At 39.1% G+C, this 27645-nt stretch overlaps 2 protein-coding genes across 2 annotated transcripts; one reads left to right on the top strand and one right to left on the bottom strand.

Moving 5' to 3' along the window:
- Positions 1-6832: 6832 nt before the first annotated feature.
- On the top strand, positions 6833-14090 carry LOC117294672 (Y+L amino acid transporter 2-like). Its single transcript, XM_033777179.1, has 10 exons — positions 6833-7313; positions 7997-8122; positions 8727-8820; positions 8959-9003; positions 9151-9274; positions 9597-9700; positions 10358-10454; positions 11576-11725; positions 13552-13729; positions 14029-14090. Exons 1-10 carry the CDS (start codon positions 6833-6835, stop codon positions 14088-14090), a joined length of 1461 nt encoding a protein of 486 aa, XP_033633070.1.
- A 1239-nt stretch (positions 14091-15329) lies between these two features.
- LOC117294671 (Y+L amino acid transporter 2-like) lies at positions 15330-25453 on the bottom strand. The gene is made up of 10 exons (XM_033777178.1): positions 24964-25453; positions 22705-22830; positions 22010-22103; positions 21480-21524; positions 20287-20410; positions 19707-19810; positions 17872-17968; positions 17326-17475; positions 16536-16713; positions 15330-15704 (listed from the first exon to the last, which is right to left on the bottom strand). Exons 1-10 carry the CDS (start codon positions 25451-25453, stop codon positions 15646-15648), a joined length of 1467 nt encoding a protein of 488 aa, XP_033633069.1. The 3' UTR covers positions 15330-15645.
- Between the last annotated feature and the right edge of the window lie 2192 nt (positions 25454-27645).

Below are 27645 nucleotides of genomic sequence, written 5' to 3'. Positions count from 1 at the left end.
ATTGGTTTTACCCAGATATTCACTTTAATTAGAACGTTCTGTATGCTGAGATGTATCTGGTAGTACAATACACAAAAACTCTACGCATTCAACGGGGCAGACATCTTGTCTTGTGGGGGAAAGTCTCATAACCAGCGTATTTCTTTTTATAAAAGGTCTTATCTGCTGCAAATGTAATGTACTGTGAGTTGTAAAATAAAAACCAGCAAGCTTTGTGGTATTATGGCGCAGTTTACTTGGCTGAGTGTAATCATTTCGGCTGTGTTCTGTGGTAAGTCAACTCTCTTGAACGTACATGTTGCCTGGAATGTGTGCTTTATAGTAGGCTTCAAAAACGCGTTTGTTATGACATAAATATGGTTTATATAATGTGTTCTAAAAATAAATATGGGCATTAACATAAATTTAAGGCGTGGTTTCTCTTATGGTTCGTGAATTGACAAGGTTCGCCATTTTGCAGAAACATTTGTTGTATTACACAAAATGGCGGACAGTGTTAGTTCACACAACAAATCAGTTTTGGAGGATATTTGTAGTCCTTATATTCTTACATTAAAAACATCTTTCGACCATAAAACTTTCACACATGCATTTGTAACAAAAAGCACCCAATCTATGACAATGTGTCCCTTTACATAACCACATTACTCCAAAGTGAAATGTTTCTCGAAATGCTAAAAACTATTGAAAGCTGCCATTATTGATATGTTTAAGAGTAACCGAAGTACACCTTCCCATTGCTTAGATAAGCATAACATTGTCAAGTCAATTTTTTTTTAAATCACTTGTCCAACTGGGCCATTTGTTATCCCTCAGCTCATTATTGGATAGCGGTGGCGGCCAACAAATGTTACCTAGGCCAGGAGCCTGACTCTAACCAAGAGGGTAAACTCAGATGGGTGTTACCAGTTGACTACAACAACCGCTGTATTTGTACACGACTCCTACCAGGCGGATTGAATTTGTACACACCAGAGAGATCGTACATACCTTATTACATTGATCAGCCACCATTCAGAGCCACTGAGATAGAAATTGTCGTCTTTTTGGATTGCCCAGGTCAGCATTGTCTCCTTTAAAAACCTTTTGGCCCTGCAAAATTAACAATATTTGATAGTGTGATTATCTATGTATAGTTTTTGTTTTACTGTTACCCTCCTGATAGACGATGTGACCTGTGACATCACATGTTTACAAAAGAGCCACAAAGCCTGGACTTCCAGCAGGCACGATTTGTACACAGCCTAACGGAAGAAAACAATAAACCTTATATTTTAAGGAGATTGCACTGTCTAATTCCTATCAACTTTTGATATGATGAAAGGGGGCACATCTCAAAACTTGTCCAGCTTTTACTTTCATTGGCTTTATGTGGAAATTATGACCAAAAAATGTAAACTTTCCCATGTGAGCAGTGCAGTATCTTGTCTGCCAGACTAGCGAAAGAATGTACACTACAAGGTCACACTTATTGTACAGTTCACATGGTCTATAGGACCTCACCTAATTTAGATTTGAAACACTTTGAAATTGACCATGCTGAGAAATCGATGATTTCTGGTTGTCTGCTATTTGAAGAAGAAAACAAATCAAAACTAACCTTTACAAAAATGTACAAAATATGTTTGTATAGATTATAAATGGGGGGGGGTATAATTTTATCATTTAAGGAACGTTACAGAATTGGTCAGAACAACAATCAAGCAGGTCACAGATTTACATGAAACTTACATGGTCTAATGATGATGACAAGAGAAAACATCCCTTGAATGATTCTGTCTGAAATTTCATATTTGATGAGAAATAAATAATCTAATTTCCCGTTTGGAGTTTATCGCTCAGTGAGCGTTTTATTCATTTTTAATTTTGAATCGATGTTATGTAAGCAAACAAACCATTCTGTAACGTTTCTTTAGAGCCACTTTCCATTGCTTTTACAATCTCTTTGTTCTTTTCAGTGGATTTCTCCATTATTGGCAAACCAACTGATCAAAGTTCCAAATTCAGGGACGGGCACGAACCTTACTATGCTGTAGATGGCAAGATTTGCGATGAGGCTCCACTCAAGAGTTTCACACACACAAGTAAGAAAACAAACATTTAACAACCATCATGTGAGAAGTATTATTCTTTTTAAACGCAAAACAGTGAAAAGGCACTCTTTGAAGAGCCATATGAGGGACAACTCTTTTTCAAGTGGTCTTCCACTCTTTTAGATTGTAGTTTTCATCTTTTTTTAAAGTGATTTTCACTCTGTCCTGGAGTGAAACCCCCCTAAAAGAGTAAAATAAGCACCGCTCTTTTTAAAGAGCCATTTGAGGGACAACTCAAAATGTATAGAAGTAAATAGTAAAAAATAGTAAACTTTGCGGGTACAACCATGTATATGAGATCTCTTTTGAGGGAGTATTGGCTCTAATGACAAGCAGAGTATACTGTTCGAAAAGAGATCACATAATGGTATGAACCCGCATAATAAATAGTTTATTTTTATTTTTCACACCATGCAAAGCTTCTCACACTATTTAGCATACCATGTATTTGTAGGAATGAGTTTTAAGTATAAACACTAATTTGCCAGCAAGGCGGACAGTAGAGAGTCCTGTTAATCTTTCACAGCTTTGGGCTAATTTGAAGTGACAACTGTAGGCCTATACAGACATTTAAAAGAAAGAGTCTTTTAAAGGCAGTGGACACTATTGGTAAGTGTCAAAGACTAGTCCCCACAGTTGGTGTATCTCAACATATGCATAAAATAATAAACCTGTGAAAATTTGAGCTCAATGGTCATCGAACTTGCGAGATAATAATGAAAGAAAAAAACACCCTTGTCACACGAAGTTGTGTGCGTTTAGATGGTTGATTTCGATACCTCAAGTTCTAAATCTGAGGTCTCGAAATCAAATTCGTGGAAAATTACTTCTTGCTCGAAAACTATGGCACTTCAGAGGGAGCCGTTTCTCAAAATGTTTTTTACCTCTCCCCATTACTCGTTACCAAGTAAGGTGTTATGCTAATAATTATTTTGAGTAATTACCAATAGTGTCCACTGCCTTTAAAGAGTACCAGGTGGACCAAGTTGAGGTAGTGCACAATAGTTATATGGAAATACTGGTTGTTATGATGCGTGACGTCACGGATCGTACTTTTCTCACGCGAAAGAGCTTGTGACCGGTGTCGCATGCAATTATGTCCTCTATGCAACACTATCCGGAGGACATTATTGCATATGCACATATTGCACATTATTGCATATGCAATAATGTCCGCCGGACGGTTTTGCATATGCAATCGTGTCCGCCCGGACACATTTGCATATGCAGTTGTGTCAGCCCCCGTGCAAAACCGTCCTTGCAGTAAATTAAACGCCCTTGGTCGACGGAACACGTCTGCCTTTTTTTTCAAGCTAACTAAGTGCATGTCATGAATGGCATGGGAAATGTTCGGCCGTTGGGTATTCGCTGCAATCATAAAATACGTGAACAATACGTAGATTCAGTACATGCACGCTCGCTTACGCGCGCACATAATACATGTACAGTCATGTGCATGTCCGCTGGACGGTTTTTGCATAGCCCCGGACACGATTGCATATGCAAGAGTGTCCGGAACGGACAGTACTGCATGGCGGACACAATTGCATTTGACACCGGCGTCCTGCAGCGAGTTGACATTTTATATAACTATACAATTAAGTCCACATTGAAGGTTTCATTCTCCCTCAAAACAAATACAAATCTGTGCTTTCTTTTCACAATCTGTGCCAACAGCGGATGGTGGCGAGATGGACCCGTGGTGGAGAGTTGATCTTGAGGGTGCTCATTGCATCAGGACGATTACAATCATCAATAGGATCGACTGTTGCAGTAAGTAAACATACTTTTTATATCAACAAACGACTGAGGTTTAGCTTATGCATTGGCTTACAAAAAAGCAATTGTATTTTCTTGCAGAGTTTAAACAAAGTAGCCGTTATATTATTACCTTTGAAACATTTTAAAACAGGCGAGCGTTTGACTGGTGCCGTTGCAAGAGCAGGGATAAACCACATCGTAACCAACAACGACATATGCGGGGAACCAGTGACGGCTGAACAGGCTGCACCACGTGGTGGCATCATTGAGTTTAAATGTGACCCGCCGGTGAGGGCGCGCTATGTCTTTGTAGACATACCGATAGCCAAGCTTGCAATACTGCAGCTGTGTGAGGTAACGGTGAAGGAATTTCCTCTTGAGGTCTGTTCCCCCAACAGACAATGAAAAATAAAGACACAAATCACTAACACAACGTCTGAGCTTGACATGAAAGTAAACTTATTTATCACTATTAAACATAAAGAGAGCTTGATGCGACCTTAAAGCCATCGTACACTTTCGGTAAACAGTATTGTCCAAAGGCCAACACTTCGTGTATCACAACTTATATATAAACTAACAAACCTGTGAAATTTTAGGCTGAATCGGTCATCGGAGTCGGAGAAAATAACGGGAAAACCCATCCTTGTTTCGCCTTGTCATGACATGTATTTAAAATATATCCGTTATTCTCGAAATCGTGAATTGATACTTGTTTAAATGTTTTCTAAAGTAAAGCATTTCATGGAATAATATTTCAAGAGAAGTCTTTCACCCTTACCTTCAGTAAACCCTGTAAGTTATTTGTAAATCTGTGAAATTTTTTTCTATCTTTTTTCTGTATGCATAAAAAATAACAAAGCTGTGAAAATTTGAGCTAAATATTGGTCGTCGAAGTTGCGAGATAATAATAGAAGAACAAAAATTGTCACACATAGGTGTGCTTTCAGATGCTTGATTTCGAGACTTCAAAATTACATTCTGAGGTTTCGAAATCAAACTCGTGGAAAAATACTTCTTTTCAATACTACGTTACTTCAGAGGCAGCCGTTTATCACAACGTTTTATAATATCAACAGCTCTCTATTGCTTATTACCAAGTAAGTTTTTATGCTAATAATTATTTTGAATAATATTGTCAATAGTGTCTAGTGCCATTAATTACATGTCTTCGAACAAGTGTTTTTTTTTGTCAATAAACTAAATATAAATCTCAATGTTTGCGCTAAGATTTTAATATACTATGCCTAAGTGCCTTAAAAACCGTTATTCAATGCTAATTGTATTACATTTAGAATGTGTCATTTTTATCAAACAGTAAGATTGTTTCAAGGACCGTTTTCACGCAAATATTACGCTGCCTTCGATCAAGTGAATAAGAAAAATACATGAAATATTGTGTGTAATTATTATTCACATGCACTGTATTCTACATTCCACTTGCACTGTATTCTACATTCACGCATCATCAAAAAAAGTCGTTAAGTTGTAACGTGTTGTTTTAAACAATAAAATGCTTTATCAGGTATTATTTTTGCTGTGTCTTACATTAATATGAAATAGCTTCTTATTCACAGATATCTATACACAGATTTCATGAATAGCAGAGAGTTATTTCACATTCTTAGAAAATGATATTTTGTCAATTATTTTTAAATACAATTTTTGACAAAACAAAATAACAGAACATGCACAACATTTACCTGAAAGGCGCCCAAGGCGCTTCAAGAACAAACTAAAAGTAAGATCTCAACAAAATGTATTTATTTAACAAAAATCAAAAGTACATTTAATAAATTGAAACAATGTAAATAACAAACAACAAGGGTTCTGCAATAAAAACAAAAATTTTCGAAATCAGCCAGAAAATAACTAACTACGGTCAGTAAAAGATTGATTATTTAAGAGTATCAAACAATAACACCTGTAAGAGCCAGATATTGCTGAAAAGGTAAACATTAATTAAATAATTTTAAAAAAAATGTTAAACACTACCATTTTACTCTGAAGCAGAGTTATCCACATTTGCAGTTGCTTAGTTTCCAAATGTTTTATTTGGAATAAACCATCATAGAAAATTGAATTGATAATGAGTTGTTTTTTTTCATGTCTCAGCGTGTCTCAGTTCTCTGTTTTTGGTAAGTTTTTTTTGCATATTATGTTGGGATACATCAAGAGAGAGTACTGGTCTTTGACAATTAAGGTGTCTAGTCCCTGTAATCTCCCACAGTTTGTTGCTCAGAGGTGCCCGGAACAGTGACTTCTATTCAGTGGCCCGGAAGCTCAATGCTGCCCTCTATCGTCGCAACACTAACACGGTTTATGACATAATTAGGAAGGAAGAAATTAGCCTGGACATCTGACGTCTTACTTCAAGGATCATGAATAACGCGAAAAAGGTGGCCTCTAGCCTAGATCAATCCCTGCTCATCTTCACCTTTCACCTACATTCATATGCAGATGACCGCAAGCGCAGCTGCCAAACCTCAGCTCGGACCAATCAAAACACAGATACAGAAAGCTTTCGTCACTACACACAAAAATATTATCCAATAAAATCGTTGTTTCCAATGAAATCACAGGTACTGAAATGCAAGCCTGTCCTTATCCTTGCGGATAAAGACATGGTACCAGTCTGGGAAATAATTGTAGAGAACATCGAGCTTAAATCCGATGCTCGTCCACCTCACTGATCTCTATTAATTATCTACCTCCATGGTATCAGCTACATTCAATAACCTCCAATGATAACCTCTAAATGCTGTGAGCGGGGTTTATGATCTTTAATCTCACAATATAAACCGATATTTGCTTTTCTATTTAACACCACAGTGTACACAAACACTGATATAAATCCACCGACGAGTTCCTCACTTTACAACCTAAGCTTTGAATTCTTGGTCTAAATTGTGTAAATGTTGTCACTCTAGTCTGGCATACCCTCTCATGTTGCACACAACAGGCAAAATAAAATGAAGATGACTCCACAAGACAGTTTTAAGGACGGGGTGTCGTGCACCAGTCACACCAGCGAGTCATCCCTGGTGCAGATGAAACGTACCATCTCTCTCCTGAGCGGGGTTGCCATCAACATAGGTATCATCATCGGCTCCGGTATCTTCGTATCACCGAAGGGTGTCCTGGAAGGCGTTGGTTCCGTCGGTCTTACCCTGATCATTTGGGTAGTCTGCGGTGCCTTCTCGCTCCTCGGAGCGCTTTGCTTCGCCGAACTCGGAACAACCTTCACCTCCTCCGGAGCGATCTACACTTATTTGAGGGAGATTTACGGTGACTTTGTGGCGTTTCTGTATCTTTGGGTCAGTGTGATTCTCGCAATGCCATCATTTCTTGCTGTAGTGGCGCTGACATTCGGTGATTATTGCATCCAACCTTTTTATCCTGATCCAGCGTGTCAGCCATCAAGGATCGCCGTCCAGCTCATTGGCACATCGGCTTTAGGTAAGTCTAAAGATTGCCCCTTCGAAAACCAACATTAAACAAAATCATGACAACAAATTAAAAATCTTTAAAGGCACTGTCCACTGTTGGTTATTACTAAATTAATTCTTAGCATAAAACTTACTTGGTAGCGAGCAATGGAGAGCTGTTGGTTATAGTATTAAGCATATAGTCTGAAGTATGTAGTTATTTAGAGGTAATTTCTCACTCAAATAATAAAAGTCTTCAGTTGAAGCCTTTTATTATGCATCTGAAAGCACACAAACTAATGCAACAAGGTGCTTTTTCTTGTTTTGTTCTCTTGCAAATTCGATGACCAATACTTTATGCATTTGAAGTGGGAATACTGGTCTTTGATAATTATCAAAGGTGTCCTGGGGTGGATTTCACAAAGGTAGTCCTAACTTAGGACGTAGGCAATGCTAAGAGATAGGACCAGTCCTAAGTTAGGATGATTTACTGGTCCTAACTTAGGACCAGTCCTATCTCTTAATAGCCTATATGACTAGTCCTAAGTTAGGACTACCTTTGTGAAATCCACCTCAGTGCATCGAAACACTTAGCCTTCAATTTGTTACGTTAATAGAGATACCTATTGAAGAGGATGATGTTTTTTGTTAGATATTTTGGTGCCAACAGTTTGTAATATTGAAAAAATTTTATATTTGTTTTTCCAAATCCAGTTTTCCTTGGAATAACCAGTACGATAAGCACCCGATTGTCGACGCATGTGCAGAACATCTTTACTGTAATCAAGGTAGTTTCTCTTACCATCATCATCGGAGGCGGCATGGTGCAATTAGGCAAAGGTTGTTTCCTGATCTCACTCGAATTCATTTTAAGCATTATGTACACACGGGAACTGACTATTTTTATCATACTTTTATATATAAATTTTTATTACGTCACAGCCCGAGCTTTTTGCCAACCATAATTTTACTAATGTATAGTGCGCCTCAGTTACATGACGAGACAATTATTACTTTTAAAATTTAGTGTAAATATTACTAATGTGAATTTCACCCATACTCCAAGCACATAGACACCTTTTCCAAGCCCACAAGCAATTCCTCTTAAAAGCAAATTATATCTTTGCTTTTTTAACCGTTTAATTGTTTTAATCCCATATAAATGTAGATATATACAATACAACTTATACATCCGGAGCGAATATGGTCATAATGGGGGAAGAAATATCACTTATAAGAAGATTACACAATATGGGAAGCGTTCAGATTCATATTTTGGAGCATAAAAACTGATATATTTTTTACTTAATCTGAATTATTTCTTGGAAGTAAAATGTTTCTAAGAATGATATTAAAATATATCGTAAGCTGCTATTAACTTTAAGAGTGATTAGCAAACGTATACGTTAACTCACTTCAAAAGTGTCCAAAATTCTTGTCACAGGTGAGACCCAAAACTTTGAGAATGCTTTCGAAGGATCGACCTTCAGTGGTCTAGGAGTTGCTCTTTATTCTGGACTATTTGCTTACACGGGCTGGTAAGCAAACATTTTATTTTTGTTTTGACGCATTATGCATAAGTATTTGTTTTGTTTGGTGTGTTTGTAGCTTCTTCTTCTTTTTTGAAATTCGTTAATTTATTATTGCTGTTACAATTGTTTGCTTATTTTTTGCAGTGAAAGTGTAAACTATGTTGCAGAGGAACTGAAAAATCCAAATCAGTGAGTAAAGTTTGGTTCCCTCTCACAAAAAAGGAAACAATTATCTGTACACACAAATGTTTCGATTGAGCTATTGTCATGAATCTGTTTAGGAATGATCAAATCTTTTTTTTTATAACATTTTTTTACCACATGTTTGGTTTACAGAAATTTACCGCGTGCTATATTGATAAGCGTCCCTATTATAACGACGTTGTACGTGCTGACCAATGTGGCATATTTCACAGCTATGACACCAAGTGAACTCCTTGCTTCCAACGCAGTGGCAGTGGTAAGAAATCCAAATCACCCACCCCCCCCCCCCCCCCCGCCCCCGATGCTGCATAGAGTAAATTACATTGAACGCCAAAAATATGTAGACCCTAGGTATAATTAAAAACAGGAACATCCCTAACACAAGCTGTGTTTACTTTGCTGTTCCCCCAGCTCCTAAAATTCTTGTATCACTCCGAAAGAGAGGCTACTACTTTAAAACACCTGTACCATTTTGGGGGGAAATTTACCTTATAATGAAATGGTTTTTTTTTATTTTTAATGAGTGAAAAAGTGGTGGCAGGAAGGAAAGTTATCCTACTCTTTTTTTGTATTTTCAGACATTCGGAAACAACGTGCTGGGCAGCTTTGCATGGGTCATGCCGTTATCTGTTGCCCTGTCAACATTTGGCGCTATAAATGGCAACATTATGGTGTGTTCAAGGTAAACAATAACAACAAACTGTTATCAAGGCTTGTCACTAGCCTCGTGTCAAGGCGCTTCTAGTCCGTGTGCGGATTTTTTTGCTGTGTGTGAATTTTTCAGAGGATTTTTAGCGGTAGCAATTTTGCACATTTGTAAGAGGGAAAACAGTGTGTTCACGGGCGGAAAGACCAGCTTTTTTGTCAATGACTACAAAATGTGTGAATAGATTTCACTATTTTTTAACATACCCTTAACAATCATTTTCATATTATGAAGCAATTTCTGGGTGGGATGGCAGTTTAGTCTACGTTTTCTTATAATAATGTGCACAACAAAAGTCTTACTGTGTGCAAAAAAACTTAACCCTTTGATTTTGAGTACATCTAATGTTGACATGAGTAAATTTTCAGAATGCTTCAGTCATGAGTGTGTGGGTCCAACGAACATTCATCTGTTATAGACCATAGAACGAGAGTTGGGCCCCGATCACAGTTATTTACCCAATCTGCCTTCCGATCACACCTAGTGAATCTATAGTATATTCTCCGGGGCTGCTCGGAGGGTTAAAGTATGGGGAAATTGGGCGAAACACTGTGCCTCATCGGACATGGTCCAATTCTAAAGTATGATATTAATGTTGCTAAGTAATTATCAATATTTATATTTATATGCTAGAGTGTTGTACGTGGGATCCCGTGAGAAACACTTCCCACCTCTTCTGTCGATGATACATGTTGACTTCTTAACCCCACTACCTTCAATTGTCATCGTGGTGAGTTTGCGCAAACACATAATTAAAACCATAATTGTCAAAGATCAGTATCTTAATAATTGGTGTATCCCAACACAATTGTATGCATATACAATAACAAATCTGTGAACATTTTGACTTTGTCATCAAAGTTTCACGAAAATAATGAAAGAACACCCTTGTTGTACACATTTTTGTGCTCTCAGATGTATACTAAAAGCTTCAGGCCTGACGTCTTTAGTTGTTTGAGTGAGAAATTCTTGTTCTCATTAGAGGGAGCCGTTTCTAACAATATTGTATAATACCAACAGCTCTCAATTGCTCGTTATCAGGTCCTTCTTTTTGCTAACAATCATTTAGAGTAATTACCAATAGTGTCCAGTGCCTTTAAACATGGAACTCTACTAGTGATATAAAGACACACACCTTGAATCAATGAGATTTACTCCCGTCGAAAATCATAATTCTTTTCGCATTCTCACATTTTGACTAGTGACATTCCACAAAGTACGTTTCAAAATTAGTACATGCTACAATAAACATAAAATAAGTTAAACATGAAACATACCTGTATACCTTTAGAGAAGAAACTTGCTGATGATGTAGACATAATCAGAATCTCAAAGATGACTAAATAAATTCCACGGACTCGATACAAATCTCTAAGATTTAGCAGAGCAGGATCTTGATGTCCTAAAGCCAAAGATCGTATAGCATTGCAAAGCACAACGTGGTCAACTAAAGCTGTGTTGTTAGAAGCACGGCATTGGGCCATTTCAGTGTACACGTTTTGTTATAACAACATTGTTAGCCATGACTATTGTCTGTGCTGATCTGTTGTTGCACACTTACAATGGATTCCTGTGCATACTTCACATTTCCTCCGAATTCCACATCGTGTGTCTGCGATCCTTGATGCATAGGCCTAACGTGCTGGCAAAGGGCCGCACCCTAGCTTGTCATTTTACAGATACACCTCGTTTGCAGAAAAGTTCCCCCATGAAAAACATACATTCTGGGTTTTTTTAAGTCAGCGAATTAGTTCCACAAAAATCATTACTGTGTGTCCACGTCCGACTCAATGTAGAAAGCGTTCAGACAATGCTCCATATACACAATTAATTGGTGTTTTACTTACGCAGGTTTTGTTGTCGTGTATCTACACTTATTCCAACGATATCTTCACATTAATCAACTATTTCAGCTTCGTCACATGGACATCTATTGGTGCTGTTGTAGCGGGTATGGTGTGGGTTAGATGGCGAGAGCCAGACAGACCACGCCCTTACAAGGTAACGGTCCAATAGACTGGTCCCGTGTCTTTATTCGAGACAGGTACTTAAAGTCACCTGGAAGTGGTATTTTTTAAAAATAAAGATTTTGTCACTAAGATATGTGTTTTGATGAGTGGAATGTGAATAAACAGTTAACTAAGGTTCTTAAAATTTGTTATCATTTTATTTACAATTTTAAGAGTCGGCCCGACCCGAGAGGGCGCTGTTCGTGACGTCAATCGAGGTGCGATATATGAAGAGAAAATGTGTAGTAAATGTGGCCCCGTACACTACGTCTGGGTACCTGTATCGGTATGATGCCTACATACAGAACTACGGTCACGGATTACCTCGGATTACCCTGCACGGTGAATCGCAAGCTAAAAACATGGCTTCAAAGTTCAATCTTACCCGAATTTTTGACGTTTGGCATATGCTCCTCTAGGTTCGTCAGGTCTTTCAGGTACCTTCTTTGACTTCCCACTCTGGAAAAATTGTTACGATGGCCGTCATGTTTTAGAATAACTTTTCTTCCCATGCCAAATGTGTGGTGTATTCCGGATTCGAAGCACGACGGCTCGAAGTGTTCGCTGCACAGCGCTGAAAAAGACGTCGGACCGGACCACTATTCCTCTTGTGAGTCCGACTTTCGCGGCCCACCGCCCATCGCATACTATGGATCTACAGGAAATAGACGCAACCTGACCCCATCTTTAGTTGTTTGCTGCACCCAGCAGCAATACACCTGGTCAGCATTGCCGGAAAAATGCAACAACAAAAATCGAAACGTACAAACTCACGACTTGGACCGTACATGTACTTTGCACGTGGGTTTACTCTATGCATTGCAGGCAAAGTCTGCTTCGATTGACGTCACAAAAAGGGTAGGCGGAGTCAGCCCCCCAAACAACTTTTTTTTTTAAACGCATACATTTTTTAAACATATAAATCGTGACAATTACTAAAAAAATGTTTTATTGTTCATAAGAATATACTATTATGTTTGAAAGAAAGAACAATTATATTTCCAGGTGACTTTAAACTGGGTGCGTTCGATTAGCTTCCCCTAGTCGACCCCGCGGTGCTCATTCAGGTGAGCGCCTGACAAGAGCTAATCAAACGATCACTTACCCTCTCGTGGTGACGTCATCCACCTCGGACCAGTTCCACAAGCAAGGCACTAGGGGCTGACCCGCGAGCCCCCGGAATTACGTCAAAGCTATTCGAACGTACCGGGAGCAGACCGGGGTCGACCAAGGGGAGCTAAATCGGACGCACCCACAGACTGGTCCCCTGTGTCTTTACTCGAGACAGTTCCTTGCCTTTCAGAACCAGTGATTTCATTGGATACAATGATGTCATTAAAACGTGCAGTGATGTGAGCTTTCCATATCTGTGTTTTGATTGGTCTAGAGTGATGTGGGTGCAGCTGACAAAAATCACATCGGACCAATCAAATCACAGTGTTTTTGTGTATCATGGGGGATCGTACTTGCATGTTAGTAAGGATTAAATCCTTACCTTTCACCTACATTCATACACAAATTTGGTGTGCGTGTCTCCATGTGAAATGAATGTAGGTGAAAGGTTATTTTGGACGGGGTATGACTATAGGCTGTATAAAGGGAACTTTTTGGCGTTATTCACGAGTCTCGAAGTGTGACGTCAGACGTTCAGGCTCATAATCCGACTCCTCTCCATCTCCGTTTGTTTACAAATTGATGCTCCCCAACCAAATACGATTTTAAGAATTTCCGTGGAGCATGTTGCGAGGCATTGCTCATTTTTGGTTATCACATAAACAATTACATTCCAACTTTCTCCAGTGACCGTTCTATTTACAGGTTCACATCACTATACCGATTCTCTTCGTGATTGCCGCCATCTTTCTGGTCGTCATGGGAACCATTGACTCTCCAATAGATACCGCAATTGGTGTTGGTATTACGCTGACCGGGGTACCAGTTTACTTCCTTTTTGTGTATCCAGAGCGATTACCAATGTGGCTGGATAAAATTCAAGGTAAAGTAATAGTTCATTGCGGGCCGCTGAAAAACATAGTGACTGTTCATTGTTTATGGTTTTGTCAGTTTCACGTAAAACAGCAACTTGGCAATCTGGTTTGAGGTCCGGATCCAATCACATATGGGAGTCGGATCGGTGGTCCTTGGTCAAAGATTCGGACTCGTAACTCGGGACTTGTCCAAAATGACTCGGTTGGGCTGGAGTTCTGTTACATAACTAGGTAAGAAGCCCCCCTATACCCGAGAAATATATGAATGTACATAATCCTGTGTTTTCATGATTTGTGACGCATCTAGATGCTGTGACTGGATGGTTGCAGATGCTATTGTTCGTCGTTAAGGAGGAGAAAAATATTTGAAGGGCGAACATCGTCGTGTATCATCATCGTCGTACTTTTTTTCAATATATTAGTGTAATTAAAGCACTTACAACCTTGTAATCTTTTTGGAGAAGTGTTGACCCTCTAAAGAGCTGTTTTTGTTTTGTTAACGTCCCAACTCACCTGTTGTAGTTGGCCTCGGTGGCTATGCATACGCATATCTTGCGGAACCCAAATAATGAGCGCTTTAAGACGCACCGGGTGTGACAAAGCACCATAGAGTATTGTTATTATTTCTGCATTAAAGTAATTTTCTTCCTTGAATAATTGTTTCGTCACATTTTTTCCCCTCTCATTATTTATTTCATTCTTTAGAACTTCATCCTGAAAACAGTCTTATCTCTCATTGAAATAAATTAAAAAGAACAAATTATTATGTGTCTGGGAAAAAAATATTACTAGCAAACAAAATACGAAATTGAAGGAACAAAAAAATCGGGGGAGTAAAAATAACAATGAGAGAGATGACTGTCAACGATGACAGAACAGAACGTTGTTATATTTTGGAAACTCTGTTTTTGTTTGCATTGTATTATCGTCATCAAACTCTCCTTTACGCTCCATATTGTATTATTGTAATACAAACAATATTATATTTCTTGATTACAATAAAGACATTTTGATGAAAGAAAACTCTCATGTTTACTTTATTGTTACCACTAACCAATAGCGAACCGATACGTCACTATTTTGTGGGTATCCTGTTTTGCGGTTTACCAATAGCGAGATGGCCTAGTGTCCAGGGACCAATTTCATAAAGCCGGTAAGCACAAAAATGTGCTTAGCATGAAAGTTCTTCCTTGATAAAAAACAGGATTACCAACCAATTTTCATTTGTTGCATATTGCTTGATACTGGTATTCAAATGTTGTTTGCTAAATCCTGAAATTCACGTGGAACTTTGGTTGGTAATCCTGTTTTTATCAAGGAGGAAAATGCATGCTCAGCATGCTAATTTTCGTGCTCAGAGGCTTTATGAAATTGCGCCCAGGGGGTTAGTTCCACTTGGGTAAATGTTTGCAAACTATACGCGCAGGCCTACGTTTTTAAAGTGGACGCGTTTAGTGCAGGCATTTGCACATTTGCACACGTTTGCGAAAATCGGTTACATGTCAGTTATAGGTTTAAATGGCTTCTAACTGGCACTTTGAACAAAGATATTGACAAAAGAGGGAGTTCGAGAAAATGGGGCTAGCTCATTTAGTAGAGCACTGGCAGGTTTACGCCCTCTCGTGTGTTTGTTCAACCAACAATATTTTAAATCCATACATAATAACATAAAATACATTAGATAATCAAGTTAAAAAGTCAAAGATAGACAGTACTGGGAGATAGACATCAAACCAATGAAAACACTAATTCAAAAACCTTATAACGTTATGAGTTCCAACAACAGGATAGTCCATTGAAAAACCCTTTTGTCATTACAATTTGTAACTTAACCTTCACCTACTGAAATACACATTTCAAATGAGCAGAATGGTAGTATTACCGTTGGGCTTTGTTTGGTTTAGGAGAGAAAAGAATATTAGCATCAGTCTTTCTCCTCCTCAATGACCAGTAATGCCTTCTGAAACCATCTGGTAATAGTACCTGAAATAAAAATAGAAATTGTAATGGGCCATAATGTGCACCAGCGCCATCTTAAAAAAATATACACCACAAGACATCATGGGAAACCGAGTACAGTTCAAAAATCAATCAAGCTGCCAAAATGGCCGCCATGTTAAGGTGTACGTACGTAGCTATGCCAGGTTTTGTTTAGTTAATATGTACCGCACTGCTTCAAAACCAGCGCGTAATAGTGGTTGCCAGTGTTGATTGGACTCGAACTCTACTCAGAATCCTTTACACGCAAATCATGCGCATTGAGACGTGTTTATGGTGTATTCATTTCAGATACATGTATTTCATGTCAACATCAATCCATACATAGTGTGATAATATTGCTCAGAAAACATATAATAAATTTTTCAACTGAAAACTTGATAAAGTTAATGAACAATAAATAGATAATAGTGTGACATTAACATGTAGGAAAAGGGAGAAGCAATGTTGCTTTTTGTTCCCCTTCCCTATACAGACAAAGACAAAATAAACGTATACAAGAAAAACGATACCGTTACATACACACACAAAATACTGACATTTTGCCCAGCGTTACGTACACACACAAAAGGTACACTGACATAGTGCTCAGTTAAGAGAATCACATAAACAATCTCTGATGCAAACAAACATGCCTTTAATTTACAAACAGACTAACTAGCTTGAAACTGTTGCTCTGGATCCACTGAAATGAAATTACCTAGCAACCCTTCTGCATCCCATCCCAACACAACGGTCGACTGAGATATATGTGAACCGATCTGCAATGATCCTCTATCCATATTCGATAGCTTTCCAAACAAACTGTTAACTTACCCTCCAGTCTGGACAACCGTCTTGGCAAGTGCTTAGGATGAACGAAGAGAAAATACACTGGCACCCCGGTAAGTGTTATACAAATACCGATTGCTGTATCCAGTGGAGCGTCAATGGTTGCCATGACGACAAGAAAGATGGCCGCAATCACGAAGATAACCGGTATGATAATGTGTACCTTTGAACACAGAAACAGAAATTTATATTCTTCCTATAATTTATTCTGTATTCCGATATATTACCGTCAGAAAAACCGGTGGCCACAAGGAAATCCGTCCGCCGGAGATTATGTCCCCCATATGAGAAATTAACATTGGAGGAGGATGACTCAAAAGAGGGAGCTACTAGCACTAGTTTGTACATAGTTTGCCATTTGGGGGGAAAGAATATCCGAGGCACAGAATCTCATGCAACACCGACAAAAGTCAAACGTTTTCAAATTTTCTTTTCGATGGTCACTATCGTGCTTGCAGGAGGTACACCAGATAGGCCTACACTGAATGCTGGATATTATCTTTCAAGATTTACGTTTAAGACCATGAAAACAACCATCGCTAACAGATTTCCCTCTCCCCAGGTGATTAAAAAAGTAACACTGGTATAACATTACGTAGAATAAGAAGAAGAATGGAGTACCCCTCAAAAACAAACAAACCAGCTAACTCCACCCAACAGACAAAGTGGCAAACTGTAAAAGAAACTCAACTTCTAAGTTTCCGGCCTGATGCTTTTATATCATGATTGCAAGAAGAAATGCGCACAAAATATTTTGACAAGAGTTAAGTATCACCTTGTAAGGGCGTGCTCTGTCAGGATCTCTCCATCTCAACCATACCATCCCAGCTACAGCAGCTCCTATGGGTGTCCACACAGCGAAGCTGAAGTAGTTAATTAAGCTGTTTATATCTTGGGAATACGTGAAGCAAACCGACAAGAGTACCTTTAGAAAAAACAAAATGGTAGATACCGAAAAGTACGTCACACTTGAAAGAACAAACGGGATATAGTGCGCCAACAAGTGTTGATTTAGCTGTTTATATCTAGGGAATACGTACAGCAACCCGATAGTAATACCTTAAGAAACACAAATTGGTACAAACTGAAAAGTACAACATCACACTTGAAAGAACAAACTGAATATAGTGCGCCACCAAATGTTTGCCCGAATACCATTGTTTTAATTGTCGAGTTACTTGTTGTGTGGTAGACCAGTACTGTATAGTTTCTTGAGTCTGGTTGCAATTCCCTTGCAATTTGTTTAATCTGGTTCTTCAGGGTAGACCCTTTTCGTGAACGCACGCTCAGTGGAAATTGAAGTTATAAAATATAAACTTACCATAAGTGCAATGGATGGAAGAGGTGTGAGATGCTTAACATGTATCATGGAAAGTAAAGAGGGCAACTGCTTCTCTCGTGACCCTACGTAATAAACTCTGAAATGTAATTGACAAAGAATTGGTTAAAAACAGCGTTCTGAAAACTTAGTTTTTGGGAGTGAAGGCGATCTTGCGGGATTTCGGCGCTGTTTTATTTTCAAAGCTAAGTAGTCACTCTATCATTTTATGGAAACAAATACAAAAAATATGTTGGCCGTTGGTGGCCGATTGGGAAAATATCCAACGTTTTGGTTTTTGTTTATTTTCCTTAGTTTTGCGATGTAAACAATTGCTTTTTTGAAAATTCTCATTTTCAGGAGTAAAAATTAATTTTCGCTAATTTACCGTGAATTTCTAGCCACAACGAATGGTTACTTTATTAATATATTACATATTTTTAGCATTTCGTCCAGGCCCTTAATGGCTTTTTTTAAAGATGTGTGGCGGTATTTTTTTTATAAGTAGCATTTTTTGACATTTTAATCGAAGATTTCAAAGCATGTTTGCCGTATCATCAAAACTTCGGTCCGTATTTAATTTTCTACAGTGCGAAAGGTCACTTATAAAGGCAATTTAAAAACAATATTTGTTTTCTAAAACAATTTTTATATGCCTATCCAGGTATTTTTTTAACATAAGGGTTTGTGATTTTTGCTGAATATAAACGTATGTCACTATATTTACGAACTACAATTCCTTAAAAAACAAGGGGTATAAATTTCAAAAAAATTAAAATTCTTCAACAAATTAGTTCTTCTTGTTCAAGTCACCAAAGATATGTAGTTATCTCATAAAAAAAAATCGGACCTGATGCCTGGGTCTTAAACCACTGTGTATTGGACCGATTGAGTAATGTGTTAAGATTGAGTGCAGTCTTAAGGGAGGGGTTTGTCCGACCGGCGTGTGTCCCCCTAGCCTGAACATCTGACGTCACACATTGATGAGGCTCGTGAATTACGCCAGAGTTCGGCTGATGAGCCCATGAACACAATTACCCCGACCCCGCATCATTTCACATGGCTTTCATGGTTATTGAGATTCGGTGTTAAAAGCGAAGTTCATGTGTATACATAATCCAACACCTATCTACGGATAAGGATGGGGGACCAGTCTGTGTCCCCCCTAGACTAGACCCATAAGAGACAGGTACCTGCTACAAAATCCAGTGATTCCATTGGATACATCGGATATCATCGGACAAACGTGTGGTGACATAATGAGCTTTCCATGGATGCCCAAACACTACACTCCTATCACTTCCGCGATAAAATTTGACTGCGTTTAGATCTCTGTGTGAAGTGAATGTAGGTTAAAGGTGAATGTACACCCCGGTCTGGAGGCAAGTCTCTGGAGGCATCCCCGAGCCTCGAAGTGTGACGTCAGATGTTCAGGCTAGCCTTCCCCATAATGGGTGCGTTCGTTTAGCTTCCCTGATGGGTCGACCCCGGCCTGCCCCGGTGCGTTCGAATAACTTTGACGGGGCTCACCCGGGTCAGCTCCCAGTGCTTTGCTTGTGGAGTGGGTAACTTGGGGGTGACCTGAGGTGCATGCCGTCACCACGAGAGGGCGAGTGTGATCGTTCGATTAGCTCTTGTCAGGGACTCACCCGAGTGAGCACTGCGGGGTCGACCCAGAGAAGCTTATCGAACGCAACCACTGTGAGGTTCAAAAGAGGGTCAGGGTCGCTATCCACCAAAGACAATGTGCGAGTACGAGCTCGGGCTTCAAACGGGATTATTTGAAGAGTACAAAGATGATGGACTCGAAAGAAAAAAAATGGGTTTTTACATCATACCTTGAATAAACTATTATACTTCCATTGATGGAGCCAAATGTGGACAGTGCTACGAACACCGGCATGATGACTGCAAAACGACCCAGTAGCTTGTTACCAAACATCTAAAGACAAAAAATAAAGCACGCAGGGGTGTATTTTCATTTAGTATCCGTTTCAACAGAAGCTATAATAAACCATTCTTACAAAAACAACGATGTCGTATAGCCAGTGAAACCACGGCAAATTACTTGCCAAAAAGATATCGACAAAATGAACCAAAAATGTCTACCCCATTAACCCCATCTCCTAATTAAGCCTACTCATAGATCCCCTTAGCAGCATCATTTATTTGTCGAATAATAATATAAAGGGTGGTAAATAAATGAAGGATAACAATTTGTAAAGACCTTACGTTGACGTCATCCAGCCGTCATCTTAGAGGTAAAACGAAGACGAAAATAATCGAAACGCACTGAGTTGTACGCGCGGCGCACATGTTTGGCCAATGATGAACGGTCACTTTTCGACATCTAGGTGAGGGCGCCCTACTGATATGACATCATGTGCATAAGGTCTATAGAAACGATTTTAAACTTACCACTACAACTGTATTAGACGCCATGAGCTCTTGAGGCGTCATTGCGGTGAAGTATGCCAAGTTTGTTAATATGTACAGCACAGTCACAGAGCATACACTTATCGCTATTGCGCGTGGCAGGTTCCTGCAGTATGGAAACAATAGTATGTCCTTGTTACACACAGCAACAAAAGATCTTTTCTGTAAACTCATTTAAAATGTTCTCAAGAAGTCAATAGGCCTAAAGACTAAACAGATTTTGATTGTAAGATGATGCCCTCTCGGGAATCGTCCGAAAGATTTGCGAAAAGACCGTTACGTCATCACTCAGTTAACGTCACGTGCAGGAGCTCTGTTTTGTAAGCCGCTTTGTGGCAACAGGGTGCATGACAAAGGGAAAATCCCAGAGATGACGTCAACAAAGTGCAGTTTTAGGGAGGTTTAGCTGCACGTTACGTGAACACAAAAGTCAAAAATCTTTGTTGTAAAAATCTCACGTTTTTAGCATACGCGAAGTTACAATTTCTTACGTCAGGTACGTACGCGTAGACGTCATGCGTACGTGCGTACGTGAGCATGAAATAAGTGGTGACTTCACCTACTAGAAAGGACACAATTTTCTGACGTTCACGTTTTCGTGTTTGCTTGCGTAACGTGCAGCCAATCCTCTCTTAGCTGGACGTTACGCGAGCAAAAAAAATTGTTTTTTTATTTGACATCACCACTTAGGGCTCTTTTCAAGCTCACCTATGACGTCTGCACGTACGCACCAGACGCGAAAAATTGTATGAATAAAAACGTATTCACGTATGCTAAAATTGTGAAATTTTAACAACACAAATGTCTGACGTTCACGTTCACGTTTTTGACCGCGTAACGTGCAGCTAAACCTTCCTATTGATGCACGCCGTCAACGGCAGAAATAGAGCTAGGTTATAAAAACCTTGAGGTTTGTTAGGGCCTATTTTTTGATCGATAATTACGAGCAATTTAGAAGGTTTAAGTTATCAACATTTCAAAGCGTTACAAACAGTCTTTAGTCCAAGAGGTTGTTTTAACGTTATGATTGCCATTGAGGTCAATCTGAATTGGTGGCTATTAGAGCTACTGCTACGACTGTTGCTAAGGACGTCATATACTTTACGCATGACGCAGCTATTCAGCCGTAAACCGGATACGATCTTAGTTCTAGATACGGTATTCATATTGCCTACCTGGTTGGGTTCTTCACCTCTTCGGACACAAAATTTAGACTTTCCCTGCACATGAATAATGCACAATCAACGAACTGTTAGAAAGGTGAAACCTAAAGGAAAAAAGACCGTGGACACTATTGGTAATTACTCAAACAATTATTAGCATAAAACCTTACTTGGTAACGAGTTATGGGGAGAGGTTGATAGTATAAAACACTGTGAGAAACGGCTCCCTCTGAAGTGACGTAGTTTTCGAGAAATGAGTAATTTTCCACGAATTTGATTTCGAGATCTCAGAAATAGATTTTGAGGTCTCGAAATCAAGCATCTGAAAGCACACAACTTCGTGTGACAAAGGTGTTTTTTTTCTCGCAAATACCTACTATTATTTATTTTTATTATTATTATGACCCAGAAATGAGTCAAGAGACGCAAAGTCAGAGTTTAACTCTTTTCGGGCCAGCCTGACTTTGAAATGGGTCAGCCCATTAATCCGAGTCAACTCTAATCCGGGGGTGGGGCTTTTTAGAGTGTATAATTATACATACCAGCCCGTGTATGAGAATAGTCCAGAGTAAAGAGCGATTCCAAGCCCACTGAAGGTCGAACCTTCAAAGGCATTTTGAAAATTTTGGGTTTCACCTTAAAGACAAAATGCAAACCAAAAGCGCAATAAACCAACAAGTTTTTGCCTTATAAAACAAATGTTTCAATGCATATAGAACACATAATATATTTAATTCTTTTTAACTGCGTTCATATTTTGTTAATGTGTTTGTAGCGTAGAATCCATGTACTTCTAGTAATAAGCCTTTTTGAGATATTATTATGGCGGACACAATGCTACAACACTATACTGATCACCCTTATGCATGTTCCCCAAGGCTTGCAAGCTACAGTGATGAAGTTCACACCATGACACATTTTTGGCTTTACTGTTTCACAAATAATCTACTAAAAATAATACTGTATGCTGTCCACGTGCTTTTAAATAAGTCTTGATAGAGTTCGTCAAAACTTGAAATTTGAAAGTAAAATTTCTAGAGCAATAAAATAATTTATAATATCAGCAGAGTATATAGATCAAACTTCAAACCAATATTGTATACACAATACCTTTTGAAACATATTTTTCGATTGTTATACTGTTATCTTCATCTCTCTCTAATGTTCGGAGTAACAGAGTCTGCCCTTTGTACTACACTGCACTGTAGGCCTACAGAAAAACAAAACCCATAATTACCTTTGCCTATCTGTACCATTCCAGTAATTATAATGATTGCCAGGGCGGCAACCTTACACAATGTAAATAACTTCTGTATCCGCGTAGACAGCCGGGTGCCAATTGCATTGGTCAATCCGAGTAGCACTGTAAACAACAACAATATTATTTACCAGAACATGAATTTTGAGTAGAGCCATTTCGGGTGAGGTAGACTTGACCAGAGCCGTGGTAGCTCTCAAACTGATAATAGTCGACCTCCTGGTTCAGCCTTCAAGGCTGCATGCAAGCAGGAGCAACCCTCTGAATACTTAATAGTAACACGCTGCTTGATCGGTCGAGTTGGTCTTTGAAAAGCGTTTGGAACTATTTGTTATGAAGTGCATAATGGTTAGATAAATAATTTAAAAGTAGAATATAATGATCCACACTAACGTGCCTCGAAATCGGCGTTTATAAAATTCAAAGCTCGCTTTATTAGTCTCCCCCAAAAAAATTCTCTGCTTGTTTACCTGCCACACTGAAGTAGAATTTAACAAAAATAGTTCCAATGCCAGACTTGGTACAATCACAGAAAAAAAAATGTTCTTCGTATTTCTAATCCGATTAGTTACGCGTTTGTTTGATCAAGCAACATGACCCCACAATCACACTGAATGATACTGATAACAGGGTGCTATACCAGGCCATTTCAAAATCGAGATTACTGTTCATGTTAGGCGTACATGACCGAGTTGTATAAGGGCTCTGCTTTCTGCCAAGTTATGCTTATAATAATTAATCACCATTCTCCGTTTCTGTAAAACGAATTATATGCATCGTATTTACGTGATAGTATAATACGCACGCGCAAAATCAAAAGTTCCCTGCTATCTCGTGATGTAACACTATTGACGTACGTGTAAGTGCGGAAATCCCTGCTAGCTTCCGTAAGCTCCTATTATTTGCTTTGGGTAAGCAGAGCCATGGAATTGGCTCAGTTTATTTGTGCAGTCTCGCATGAAAGGGCTACTATGCCCGATCGCTGCCCGATATAGGTCAGAGGGTTTCCCATACGAACAGTTTCCATTCTGTTTTTTATTTTAACGCAGTACTTATTTTCTAGTGCAGCAATCCCTTTCGCACCAGAGCACTTTAGCAAGGTTTCCTTGTTAAATTATTGTAGAATGATTGCAAAATGTTTCCCGTGTGAAAGGACAACCATGCTTAATTTAGCGGCATGCAGCACCAGACTCCAGCTTTCTCCAGAAGACGATCAGAGCATACTGATCGAAACGTCGAGTCGGAAACCAACGGTTCTTTTTAGAACCATCCGAACTCATTTCCAATGTGTATTCCCAGTATGCAAAGTTTCAAATCCTACTTATTATCACGAAGGTTGTTGGTCTGTTTATCAGTTGATATTGATCAAAAATAAATTGAGCACAGCGAATTTTTTTTCTAAATAAACTGATATACAAACAATGCATGTCGACCTTTCTCGTAGCATGCGTCTGCTCTGATATGTCAAGTACACAGATCATTGTCCAACGTGTGCAATACCACAGGTCCTCCTTTAAAATGAGAAACTTTGCTGAGTTGTCATAAAAACAAAAATGATCAAAGGTCCAATTTGTCCAATTATTTATACATTTTTGTATGTGTGTTTTTTACACATTGATTGCCAAGTTGACAGTTACAACCAAATCACGGTTCGGATTGAACACAGATAGTGCTCCCATTGTGTCCCATTTGTATTCTCAAATCATTGTTTCTGCGTGGGGTGGGTATCAGTTGAAAATCACTGCACATACCCACTGTCTTAGCATTGTTGTCAACACATCCCGCCTATATATATTCAACCATCTGATAAAGTGAAGCCAGTCCAGCCATGTTTTGCATCAGGCAGTGCCGTTGATGTCTGGTATATAGGCACTCTGAGCAGCAATGTGGTTTCCAGCGACCTCCACCCCTCATGCAACCACTTTAAAGGCCACTCTAACCAAGGGTGTATTTTGTGTGATTTTGTAGACTGCACTTTAGGCCTGTGTTTTTTGAAAGGGCAGGTTATGGGCACCAAGGCAGTTTCTTCCTGGTAAAGTACACCCTATGAGCCATATGCAAATTTCTACTAAGAGCATTTCAAGGGCACCTAAGCATTGACCAGGGGGCATGGAGGTATGATCGCCTTCGTTGCCTCTCTGGTGGCATTCGGCATATAGTATACCGCATATTATAACTCTTAAAGGGGATGGTTCAGACCCTGTCAGGCAAAACATTTTGTAAAATTGAGTTACTTACATAGACAAATCGTTCCAATGAGATTAACGGCAATCCTCGGTGGCTGGCAGGCTGGATCAGGGAAGAAAGGTTGGATGCAATAATCACCGAATGTCAGCGCCACAATAGCAAAAAACGCAGGCACTGCCACCAATACAGTCACCCAAAGGTACAAGAAAGCTACGAAGTCACCGAAGATGCACTTGAGGTACGAATACACGGCACCAGATGACGGGAAAGTGAGTCCGAGTTCGGCGAAACTTAGCGCACCGAGCAGAGAGAAGATGCCGCAGACTGACCAAATAATGAGGGTGAGGCCGACGGAGTTAGCCCCGGCCAGGACACCTTTCGGTGAAATGAAGATACCAGAACCGATCATGATGCCGACGTTGATGGCTACACCGCTGATGAGAGAGATTGTTCGCTTCATCTGAACCAGCGAAGAGACACTGCCGTCGAGCGACACGCCATCAGAAGTCACTCGGCCCTCCTTGAGAGTTGGGTCTTCCATTGCACCAAACACAAATAATTTGTTTCACAGTGTGTGCCTCTACCTGCCAGCGATTGAACTTTGCTGAGATACACAAACAATGGTTTCACAGTGTAAGCCCACTGCTAAACTCACAGCAATTTAACTTTGCTGAGACGAGCTGGCACTACTGATGTGGACGGTACGAGTTGAACTGCCGATGCAAGTTTTCAATTAATGTTGTCAATCGTTACCGGTATAGTGTACAGTACATGTTGATCACTGACTGTGCATTGTGTGATGCCTAAAGATTACTAGACTATACGTGCTGTCAGAAAATATGCCATGAACTTGGGTAGAGCCCTTGATTGGGTCTAAATGGTGTATTAGAACCAGTAAAGCCTAGGTTGTGTTCATTCTCTATGCAGCATGCTTTATAACAATTAGGCCCTATCTGTCATAGTTGAAGGCCGTGTCCTTAAACAGGGGGGGGGTCACATTTTTCACGAAAACAAGAAAAATGTATGGCTTTGGGGCTGCAGATCAGCAGGTCATTGACATGTTTAAAGTGGAATGATTGCTATCGCAATTTGCTTCCAACCATATTAAAGGTCCACAGAGCAAAGGTAACGATTAAACGGCAGCTTTGTGAAGTCTTTGCTCTAGGGTTCAAACATACTTTTTACTCTATGGTTCAAAGTACAATGTCACAACTCTTTTAAAGACGCTATGTCAGATTTTTGGCCGATTTGACCCAACAAATTTGATACCAATACCAAGTCGCCCATTTCCACTCTAAAACAAGGACAATAATATGAAGGTCAAACACTGAAGGCGCACCATATTCAGTATGTGACGTAGCAAGCGAGTGCAAATGCCTCCATGCACTTAACGTGTGCCACTTTGAAAGTCTGTCACTTTTAAAACGTAAGCATAACGTTGGCAAAGATTTGCCCGAGTGGAACGGTCCCCAGGATACCGGGCCGTCTCGCTATTGGTCAACGGCAAACTATAGGATACCAGCAATATCGTGACGTATCGGTTCGCTATTGGTCAGCGGTAATAATAGAATAAACATGTCTTTTCATAGTTTTCTTCAATCATACGTCTTTATTGTAATCAAGAAGTACATTTATAAATTGTGTTCCATATGTTTCGTTCATATAATAATAATGAACATATGAATAGTTTCATAATGAAATAGCAGATAATAAACAATGAACATTATTTCCGAAATGAAAGATGTGCTTGTAGAGACTCGACTTCATGCTTTATTTGTACTGTCTTTATGTATTTGTTATGATTGAAGTGTCCTGACACTACCATGGGAATACAGAGTATGCAAATGACTGGCCAGGCTCTTTATCATGACCTACGAAGCTGAAATGGTTACCAAAATAGAAATAAAATCACTTTGACTTAAAGGCAGTGGACACTATTGGTAATTGTCAAAGACCTGCCTTCTCAGTTGGTGTATCTCAACATATGCATAAAATAACAAACCTGTGAAAATTTGAGCTCAATCGGTCATCGAACTTGCGAGATAATAATGAAAGAAAAAAACACCCTTGTCACACGAAGTTGTGTGCGTTTGAATGGTTGATTTCGAGACCTCAAGTTCTAAACCTGAGGTCTTGAAATCAAATTCGTGGAAAATTACTTCTTTCTCGAAAACTACATTGCTTCAGAGGGAGCCGTTTCTCACAATGTTGTATACCATCAACCTCACCCCCATTACTCGTCACCAAGAAAGGTTTTATGCTAGTAAAAATTTTGAGTGTTTACCAATAGTGTCCACTGCCTTTAACAGAATACGATACAGAGGAAACCGTTTTTCTCTTCTGTTGGCAGTTTCTGTCAAGGCGTATAATTATCAGCAGTATTAGCGTATAATTATTCTCTCAAAAACCTTACATCGAAAACTCCTCTTATCAAGACAAAATATTTATTGGTTGTTCTTCACCTCAACTTGTGGAAGAGATATTTCAATTAGTGAATTTGTCATCATTTTACAAAATACAGTATATATGTATAATATATTACACAAGTTACATACAAGTACATCACATGTGAAGATTAGTTTAAATTAAATACAAAAAATTGCATGTTTAAATAATTGTATTACACAAGCTGTCAACATTACAAAAAGTAATTGATACTATTTGAACTAATTTGAGACTCTGGAACGCTGGGTGGCAGCAGACTCCCAAGTAAATTTCCATTGTTTACTTAGC

The sequence above is a fragment of the Asterias rubens genome, chromosome 9, assembly GCF_902459465.1.
Source record: "Asterias rubens chromosome 9, eAstRub1.3, whole genome shotgun sequence".
NCBI lineage: Eukaryota > Metazoa > Echinodermata > Asteroidea > Forcipulatida > Asteriidae > Asterias > Asterias rubens.
Note: the sequence above shows the minus strand (reverse complement) of the source record. Positions and strands in the feature narration are given on the sequence as shown.

Bases quoted from the DNA above. Each gene is read 5' to 3' on its own strand.
- LOC117294671 (XM_033777178.1), bottom strand. From the start codon at position 25,453: ATGGAAGACCCAACTCTCAAGGAGGGCCGAGTGACTTCTGATGGCGTG. The intron at 20,411-21,479 runs GTAGGCAATATG...TCCATACTGCAG, and splicing joins GAGGTGAAGAACCCAACCAG to GAACCTGCCACGCGCAATAG. The intron at 17,969-19,706 runs GTATGATGTAAA...ATTACATTTCAG, and splicing joins AGTATAATAGTTTATTCAAG to AGTTTATTACGTAGGGTCAC.
- LOC117294672 (XM_033777179.1), top strand. From the start codon at position 6,833: ATGACTCCACAAGACAGTTTTAAGGACGGGGTGTCGTGCACCAGTCAC. The intron at 7,314-7,996 runs GTAAGTCTAAAG...TTCCAAATCCAG, and splicing joins CATTGGCACATCGGCTTTAG to TTTTCCTTGGAATAACCAGT. The intron at 8,123-8,726 runs GTTGTTTCCTGA...TTCTTGTCACAG, and splicing joins CATGGTGCAATTAGGCAAAG to GTGAGACCCAAAACTTTGAG.